This window comes from Rhinopithecus bieti, unplaced genomic scaffold (assembly GCF_001698545.2).
Source record: "Rhinopithecus bieti isolate Rb0 unplaced genomic scaffold, ASM169854v2 scaffold_22453, whole genome shotgun sequence".
NCBI classification, from domain to species: Eukaryota; Metazoa; Chordata; class Mammalia; order Primates; family Cercopithecidae; genus Rhinopithecus; species Rhinopithecus bieti.
Window position 1 is genome coordinate 1,097,034 of NW_016810682.1, and position 10,235 is coordinate 1,107,268.

At 37.6% G+C, this 10,235-nt stretch overlaps 1 protein-coding gene across 2 annotated transcripts in view; it reads right to left on the reverse strand.

Annotated features, from left to right (window-relative positions):
- RECK (reversion inducing cysteine rich protein with kazal motifs) overlaps positions 1-10,235 on the reverse strand; it is an 88,500-nt gene that overhangs the window by 58,443 nt on the left and 19,822 nt on the right. For both annotated transcript variants that reach the window (XM_017892651.1, XM_017892650.1), the window contains exons 3-6: positions 8,427-8,501; positions 7,188-7,224; positions 3,184-3,269; positions 1,452-1,499 (exon numbers count right to left, since the gene is read on the reverse strand). In XM_017892651.1, coding sequence (XP_017748140.1) covers positions 1,452-1,499; positions 3,184-3,269; positions 7,188-7,224; positions 8,427-8,501 — 246 coding nt within the window. The remainder of the gene's footprint in view (positions 1-1,451; positions 1,500-3,183; positions 3,270-7,187; positions 7,225-8,426; positions 8,502-10,235) is intronic.

Below are 10,235 nucleotides of genomic sequence, written 5' to 3' on the forward strand. Positions count from 1 at the left end.
TCTATTTTCGTTTCTAAATAACATGTAAGAAATCAAATTGAGTCTTATATTGAAGAATTTGTGGGATCAATTCTTAATATAAAAACAAAAGAACCCTTCTGCCATATAGATTTTTGGAAAATGGTTGCTTAATTCTAGGCCAAATTAGGGAAGATAGAGAAAAGTAAACTATTCTTAGTATTTCTATCATAGGACAGTTTGTCTCTCTTACCTTTCCTGTCTCGTCCTTCATCAACACATACTGGCAGACTTCCTAGGGCAATGCAGAAATCCAGACAAGAGAAGGAAGCACAATAAAATAACGGAGGACAGGCTATGGAAGATGGACAGTGTCAGACATCATGTAGGAGAAAAGAAGGAATTATCACAGTTAGCCACTTTGTTCAAGAGAAACTAAAACTGGTTATTTCAAAGATAGAGAGATAAGAAAATAAAGATCTTATACTTCTCTGTAGCAGGGCTCCTTTCAGTAAGAACAGAGGAAAGCTATAATTTGGAAATTTGTCTTCAGAGGAATAGATATAACTTAGCAAACAGTACAAAGGGACAAAAGATAAATAAGACTGTCCAGTTTAAAAATAAGAGAGACAGGCTTTGAGAAAATAAAAAAAAACAACAACTATAACCTAGAAGTAGTTAAGTGAGTTATTCTATCTTCTCCAAGAAAACACAGCAATAGGAATCCCAATGCTTGTATATAAAAATGGTGCATGAGATATATGCACTTAAGTATCCTTAATTACACAGCCTTACACTATGAAAAACAGCAATATTGTCACATTTAAGAACAGAGTTCTAGAAAATGAACAAAGTAGCCCCAATGAGGAGGTTTTTTCATATCAGGGACAATCTTCTGCACATATTTGTATGGTGTAAAATACTTCCGCTATACCCCTGCCTTAGTATCTACCCCATCTAGATACCAGTGTTAGAAATCCCACCATTGAGAGGAGAGCCCTTCAGATTTAATATAGCTTTTGTAACTTAGTATTTTTTTCCCCAAATGCAAGATTCTAAGAAAGTCTGAGCTATTCACACTAGCCCTGTGATTTTCTTTCATTACTTTTCTTCATGATTAGAGGTAGTTTATAGAAATGAATACCACCTGGATGGGTCAAGAGATAGGAGATGGGACAAAAGAGAACATGAAACCTGAGAAAAACTATTTCACAAGCTTGGATACAACTAGTTGCTTTGTTATAAAAATATTATAGGTTAAATCCTTTGTATGTGAGATTTAGGCATTTCTTTAAAATTAATACTTCATTTCAACAAAATCAACTAAAACCAAAACATTTCCAAAACAGTAAATGACATTTTGTCTATGCTAAATTTTCTGTAAGGTAAAAGGGAAGTTGTATAAAATAAATTCATTTTAAAAATTTAAGTAATTTTGTTAATTCTGATAACATCTGAATAGGCTATCCACATTTGTTAAATAAAATGCATACCTCATATTCTTTTCTGCAAACTTTGGAAATATCATTCTTTGAAGATGCCTAAAAACCAACAAATTTCTCCATTAATTTATTATACATGCTATTCAGCACAGGACAAAAAGAACACAAATTAGCATATGTTAATTACTGATATAGTATCCTTTATTTCATCAAGGAAAACCTTATGTATAAATATTTTAAAGTCCCTAAAATACAAAAAACAAATTTCATGCAATTTCTTAAAACGAACATCATCCCTAGGGCTACTCAATATTCTAGAGCTTTGCTCTAACTTTTATGGCTTTAATCTCACATAATAACACAGTCCTTTTGTTATTTCAGAAACTAGATGTCTTTGAAGGAAATTGTAAATCAGGACTTTATTTTTTTTTAGCTGAATTCCACTCTGTAGCAAATTTTCTTGTGAAGTTCTGCCAGGGCACCTACATTTTGCTTTTTTCTTTAACTCTTCACATTCTAAACTTTCAATCTGAACTCGCTGAGTATATAATGGAGGGGGCAACTAAATAGGGAAGAGGTACTATGCCAGGCATTTAACAAGTTATTTTTGTGTAAGTCTCTTAACAAGTTTATAAAGAAGATACCCCTCTACAGATGAGGAAACTGGTGCTTAGAGAAGTAGCAAGTTATTTACCATATATAAGTATATACTTTCTATATAAAAGAAGCCAAAAAAAAAAAAAAATCTGCTGAGGGGTGGTTGTTTTTCCACATGAGTCAGTCTTCATTCCAGAGCTGTGGGCTCTGGTTCCTTGCTCCATTCTTCCTGTTCTATCACCTAGGCCCGTGCAATTTAGAACAGGCCAGCTGATGAGGACAGGGAGAGCAAGAAGAATGGGCGAGCAACTGTTTTACAACTCACTAAACTCATTATACTTCAAATCCTCTGCAACTCAGCTTCACCTCAATGCCTGGAGGACAGCAGCAGACAGCTAGGTCATGTGCTGCCCAGACTGTTGGTCAGGCTATAGGATAGTCATCTCTGTGAAAGTGAAGGCGATACCATATCTCATATACTCTTGTCCAGAGATAAGACCCTAGAAGAAGAAAATAAAAGAAGGCTTTCCAACTGTGGTTTCAGTGCCATCTAATCATTTCCAGTTTCCCAATTAAGTTTATCCCTGCCACTTGCAGTAGAGGAAACAAGAGGCTAGTATTTCCTCTCTGAGAAACCACTACTAAAATATGCGAAGTGAGGATAAACTCAGGCACGTAGCTGAATTGGGGCAGAACTATATCAAATCAAAAGTAATAACTCATTGTAGGAGTCACATTCATCTTAGGAGCAGAGAAGGGATATAAGAACACACTTAGGGTAAAGCCATGATGAAACAGAGAAAAGAAGATGAAAAAATAAGCCAACTGTGTCAAATGTTCTCATCCAAGCATACCCTCAATTTACCCAGCCATTTAGAGTCACTCAGATTGACTCAGCATGATTGCAGGCAAAGTATGGAAGACTTAAAAATCACGTAATATTGTTTTTTGCATGGTAGAGACAAGGAAAGATAAGAAAGAAAAAAAGAAAGATGAGGCCATATGCAGCAGTCATAAATAAAAAACAGCAAGTCTAAAAGGAAATGGTCTATACAAGAAATGCTAAATTTGCAGTTTTTGTGGGTTACCTCTGCAAAGCTAGGAGGTGGGCAAGGCCCAAGATATATGCACAGCTAAAACCAAACTGCACTCCATGATGCTTGAGAGCCTCACTGCCCAGTGTTACCTGCTTGCACGCCTGTCGACACTCCAAGGCAATAGCCAGTTCACAGCAGCCTAAGCCAACCCAGCCATCAGACTTCTTAAACACACCTTAAAAACAAAATGTTTAAATGTTTTGGTCATAAGTAGCAATAAAAACAAATAGCATGCCAGATGTTTCATGGCTACTACTAAAAGTCAAAGCAGGTATCCATAAGAAAACTGGTTCAGACAGCAGGGCCTCAAAATTATTAAGGACTTCCCTTTACCCTTACTTCTATTATCAGTCTTTCAAAGTCCCTCACAGCATAATTATCAGGTCCTTTGTTTTTTCTCTTTTCCCTTCCACCCTAAATGCTCTTTAAGTCATTCTCACTCTTGGGTAGGTAACATCTTTACCAGAGGACATACAAGGGAAGAAAAGCAAGGAAGAGGGCTTTCTTACTGTTAAACTGTTGATAAGAGGCAAAGATTTTAATTTAACTTAAGCAAACTAACAAGAAAGGGCACAAGTATTACTGTATTCAAAACAGTAAATACCTAGAATAGCATAAAATTCATGATCCTGTTTAAAAACTGATACTTAGTAAATGGGGCAATTTTTGTGAGTCAGGTATATCCGGCTTTGATGGGCGCATTTAATCATAGGGCAAAATGACTATGTATTATTCTGGTTCAATTTATGTTCAGTGGTGACTCTTCCAACCAAATTATTGTGAAACTAAAAGATGATAAAATCATAAAAAGTGTTCTTTTTTTTTTGAGACAGTGTCTCGCTCTGTCGCCCAGGCTGGGGTGCAGTGGTGTGACCTTGGCTCACTGTAACCTCTGCCTCCCAGGTTCAAGCAGTTCTTCTGCTTCAGCCTCCCGAGTAGCTGGGACTACAGGTGTCTGCCACCATGCCCAGCTATTTTTTGTATTTTTAGTAGAGATGGGGTTTCACCATGTTGACCAGGCTGGTCTTGAACTCCTGACCTCAGATAATGTGCTTGCCTTGACCTCCCAAACTGCTAGGATTACAGGTGTAAGCGACCATGCCCGGGCTTCTAATTTGCTTTTGCAATCATAAATGTCAATGAATGATTCCTCAGGTAAAAGTAGGAGATACGGCCGGGCTTAGTGGCTCCCGCCTGCAATCCCAGCACTTTGGGAGGCCAAAGTGGGCAGATCACTTGAGGTCAGCAGATCAAGACCAGCCTGGCCAAATGGTGAAACCCCATCTCTATTAAACATTCAAAAATTAGCTGGGCATGGTGGCGCATGCCTGTAGTCCAAACTACTCGGGAGGTTGAGGTGGGAGAACTGCTTGAACCCAGGAGGTGGAGGCTGTAGCGAGCCGAGATTGCACCACTGCACTCCAGCCTGGGCAACACCAAGACTGTCTCAAAAAAACAAAAAACCAAAACAACAACAACAAAAGGCCGGGTGTGGTGGCTCACACCTGTAATCCCAGCACTTTGGGAAGCTGAGGTGGGTGGATCACTTGAGGTCAGGAGTTCGAGATCAGCCTGACTAACATAGTGAAACCTCGTCTCCACTAAAAATACAAAATTAGCCAGACGTGGTGGTGCATGCCTGTAATCCCAGCTACTTGGGAGGCTGAGGCAGGAGAATTGCTTGAACCTGGGAGGCAGAGGTTGCAGTGAGCTGAGATTGTACCATTGCACTCCAGCCTGGGCAACAAGAGCAAACCTCCATCTCAAAAAAAAAAAAACAGTAGGAGATACAAGAAATAATTATGAAAAGAGAAAAGTCTTATACTTGTAGGAATGCTGCAAATTCCTCCTTATCTCTTTTAAAATTGCCTTATGCTGCTTCTATGTAATACATAAATTTGGGAATCTATATCTTAAGTAAGTTAGATTATTATTTATATTTGAAAAAAATGGCAGGGATTCAAGGCAATAAGTAACATAGTTCTCGAAATGAAACTAAGACTTCACAAAACAAACAGAAGCATTCTGCTAAAAAGTAAAACAAAGCAAATAAATGGTTCACAGATAGACAAAGCTCTCAAAATATAATAAACTATCCCAATTATAAAAATTGACTAAAAATACTGCATATTATAAACTTATCTCTATGTGTCTTAAAGGTACAAAGGGTAACAAATACACATCTAGCCTCATTGCCTAGTATAGTTTCTTTTAAATCTTTGCTGCTTGCTATTCAGGTTCCTCACACGTTGGAAAGAATTTTAAATGGATCAACGTAGGTCATAAACTCCGTGACGTGTTATATCATAATGAAGTATGCTGCTGTATCCAGGTATCCAGTGGCCTCTTAGAAAATATTAAATTATTCAACAAGCATTTATATTTACTGAGCTCTTACTATGTACAAGGTACTCTGTTAGGTGTTATGTGGGCTATGAAATTATGAAATAAATACAATATATGATTTATCCTATTAGGGAGATTACAGTTTGTTAGCAAGTGTGTGTGTGTGTGTGTGTGTATGTGTGTGTATAGGATGCTGGGTACAGGGATAACTAGGAGACAGGCAAGGAGGTGGGCAATTTCAGGAAGGCAACCTGTTTGAAATACAAACTTTAAACAGTGTGACAGCCTCTAGAATTCAGAGATACATAAGGTACAGTTTTTTTTTTTTTTTTTTTTTTTCAAGAATTTGGCTCTATCCAGGGCTGGAAAATGGGCTGTAATCCTGGGAGATCATGAGTGCCAGGCTAGAGAGTTTGGGCTTTATTCTGATGGAAGTGAATATCCCCTGAGAAACTGTTTTTGAAGAGGATAGGAAAGAAAGATATAATGTGTTGAAACATCAGTTATAAGGTTATTATAATATTCTATCCCAAGAGTGTAAAAATAAAGACTTGAACTAGAAATAGAGAGAACAGGTGTAATTTTGCAAGGGGAGAGTCAATGGAACTAGAAAGAACAAGGAGTAAAATATAACTTGAGGGTTTCCAGTCTAGTATCATTCACAATAGGTGCAGTTATGAGTTTGAGCTTGGATTTGTGTTTCAGATGGCACCTGGATGCAGAGATCCAGGTAGAGATATCTACAAAGATATCTAGAAGCTACAAACAATGATTTAGATTTGAGAGTTACCTTCTCAGAGCTGATTAGTTAACAGTTCTGGGAAGGAATGAGATTACTAAGGTGAATGTGAAGACAGAAGGGAAGAAGACCACACACAGAAATAACCATAGTCCTTATGGCTCCACCTGCAAAAAAAAAAAAAAAAAAAGGTAAAGCAGAATAGATTCTGATGCCAAAGTGGAGTCATAAGGAGGTAGTAACCAATAATATCAAGTGTTTCAAGAAAGTCAAAGAGAGTAGTACTGAGAAAGAGCCCTAAGATCTAGGAACCAAGAGATCCTGGTAATCTTTCAAAGACTAGTTTCAGTAGAATGGCAGAAGTGGAGACAAGAGAACAAAGTTAAGGATTGAGTGAATGAGAATAAATTACATATTTGAAAATTTGGGCTGGAGATGGTAGGTCATGCCTGTAATCTCAGCATTTTGGGAGGCCAAGGCAGGATGATCACTTGAGGCCAGGAGTTCAAGACCAGCCTGGGTAACACAGTAAGACTCTGTTTTAGGGAAAAAAAAAAAAAAAAATTAGGTGTTGAAGGGAAGGAGAGGATAGAAACTCCAGAGTATAAATTAGGTTCCAGGACAATGACACCAATTTTACACTCACACAGTAAGTTTTAAAATTAAGTGCTAAATTTACACTTCTTTTTTTTTTTTTGAGATGGAGTCTCGCTCTCGCTCTGTCGCCCAGGCTGGAGTGCAGTGGCCGGATCTCAGCTCACTGCAAGCTCCGCCTTCCGGGTTTACACCATTCTCCTGCCTCAGCCTCCCGAGTAGCTGGGACTACAGGCGCCCGCCACCTCGCCCGGCTAGTTTTTGTATTTTTTAGTAGAGACGGGGTTTCACCGTGTTAGCCAGGATGGTCTCGATCTCCTGACCTCGTGATCCGCCCGTCTCGGCCTCCCAAAGTGCTGGGATTACAGGCTTGAGCCACCGCGCCCGGCCTAAATTTACACTTCTATTGCTTACCTGGCAAAGATGAATTCATACAACTCCAAATTTCAACCTAAAAGTGTAACCAACAAAAGGCTTTTATGTAGATAACCAGTTCCTAAATATGACAATTAATTTCTACAGAAATTATGTACAGCTAATTTGATTATGGCTATGTCTACATAGTCAAGGTTCTAGAACTATATGTACATCAATCAGCTATTCGGGGGGAACAAAGCTGAGATACAGAAATATTCCTTGTTCTTTTCCCATCTGAGGGCATTAAGGATGAGTCTAGTTACTCAGGATACTTATTAGAATCACGGTTTCCAAGCATATAGACAAAACTGAAGACTAAAAGGAATGTGTCAATCAGAACTATTTAATCATCAACTTATTTTCCCTTTCACATAATACAAGTCACCATATCTAAAGAGGCTCTTGCAAACAAGCTCACACTTTCTTGGTCTGGCACATGAGCATCCCAAACACTGAGGATAGCCCAAGTATTAGAGACATTTTAAGTTACCTGATTCAGATAGGTAAGCAATATATCTATAGTATGTCATAAAATTGAAAGATAATAAGTCATATATTTTCCCTTACCCCAAATTCAACTTTCTAAAATCAAAATAAATATTTAGTTATTATAGTTTTCATAAAATTAGTCAAACTATAATAACAAATAAAATTCTAAATTCCAGTTTTTTTTTTTTTTTGAGATGGAGTCTTAGTCTGCCGCCCAGGCTGGAGTGTAGTGACACTGCAATGACGCTATCTTGGCTCACTGCAACCCCCGCCTCCTGGGTTCAAGCAATTCTCCTGCCTCAGCCTCTGGAGTAGCTGGGACTACAGGCGTGTGCCACCATGTCTGGCTTATTTTTGTATTTTTAGGAGAGACGGGGTTTCACCATGCTGGCCAGGCTGGTCTCGATCTCCTGACCTCAGGTGATCCACCCGCCTCAGCCTCCCAAAGTGCTGGGATTACAGGCATGAGCCACTGCGCCTGACCCCAGATAAAATACTATAATGAAATTTAAAGACAGGAACACGTTTAAGATTGTTTTTAGATCTATATCATAGGATAATAAAAGATGAAAACCAATATTCTATCTAGCAATTTATATGAAGATTTTTTTTGAAGGACTTAAGTTAAACCTAACATTTTGACCACAAATTCCAATCACATTTAAAAATTTGCTAACTCTGAAAGTAATTCATTGGATAGTTTCATTTAGACAGAAGCTTCTACAGTTAAGTTACAATAAGACTTACCATTGTCTCTGGGCAATAATCAGGGGCTCGCTGCAACAGATGTTTTAGTCGGGATTCACTTTTTGAGGAGAAAATCTATTTGACAAAAAAAAAAAAAGGTTTTGTGGTATTTTCTACAAGAAATAAGAAGAGGTAAAATTTACTATCCTCTAGATTTATCAGTTGTCTAAAATATTTTCCAACTTCCTTTTTATTTATTTTATTTTTTTTTTAAGACAGAGTCCCATTCTATTGCCCAGGCTGGGGTACAGTGGTGTGATCTCAGCTCACTGAAACCTCCACTTCACAGGCTGAAGCGATTCTCCAGTCTCAGCCTCCCAAGTAGCTGGGACCTCGGGCATGAGCCACCAACGCCTGGCTAATTTCTGTATTTTTTTGTAGAGACAGGGTTTCACCATGTTGCCTGGGCTGGTCTTGAACTCCTGAGCTCAAAGTGATCCGCGTGCCTCAGCCTCCCAAAGTGCTGGGACCACATGCATGAGCCACCATGCCCAGCTCCTTTTATAAGTGGAAAACCTTTAGAATGATCTAAGGTAACATATCTTAAAAAGTGTTGATTAGTTTCGCAAATAAGCAAGAAAAGCAAATACAGCAAGTCGAGACCCTTTTCTATTGACCAAAAAAAGTGGAGAAACCCAGGCTACCAACCTGTTTAGAGGCTGGGGGTTAGAGAGTGAGACAAGGAAGAAAAAAAAGATAAGTTTATTCTAAACTGTTCTGTAAATTGCTTTTAGTCAACTGATAACAATGAAAAACAGACTGTCATCAAACCCGTGATACTGCTGAAGATAAAATTTGTAAACAGCATTATGGCACATAAGTTCTCCATAAAATGCTGTAAGATAGAAACAAAATTGTTTTTTTTTTTTGTAGTTGATGCTAATGAGCTGACAAAGGTTCACTTACCAAGCTAAATGGCTCACTTCCAAATAGGATGTTATGCAATTACAATATAGTGTTTCAGTAAACAATAAATCATTACACATATCAGACAGACCTTCATGATTACCTGCAAATAGCTGAGACGGTAAAATCCATGAATGCTATGAACAATGAAAAAGGATTTATCTCCAGTTAGCTTATTTATTAGCCATTTTCCTCCAAAACTACCAACTTCATTTAAGAAGTGAAAAGAGATAGAATATCACTATTTTGCAACCCTTAGTGAATTAATGCATTTAGACAATTATCACAAAGACTGTAAGCATCACAAAAAGAGACATTTTGGGGGGAAGACTTAAACAAAACTAAGCCTCTGGATCTGTCTCCTAAGGTAGCTGTTAGCTATGTGTGGGTATTTAAACTTAAATCAAGTAAAATTAAATGAAATTAAAAATTAAAGTTCCTCAGTATCTTTAAGCACATTTCAAGTGTTCACCTGGCACATGTGGCTAGCGGCTACCACATAGGTCTAGAATATTTTCATCATTGTAGAAAGAGCCATTGGATAGCTCTGCTCTAAATCTAACTGCGGAAACACAGAGGAAAGAGGAAAACGTTAAATGACACCAGTGGGATGTGAGTAGCAAAGTTTGGACTATGGGAAACTCTATAGGACAAATGACTAAATCAATTCATCAAATACATTGCAAGGAGAAACCTACAGATCAAAAGATATTTAAAAAACATATAACCAACTTCTATATATATATATATATATATATATATATATATACACACACATATCACTTGAATTCTGATCCAAACTAAAAAAACCTTATAAAATAATTAAGAAATCTGAATAACTAGATTTTTGAATATTACCTTTTCAAAGAAGTAAAAACAGTATTGCGGTTATCTCTTTTTTTA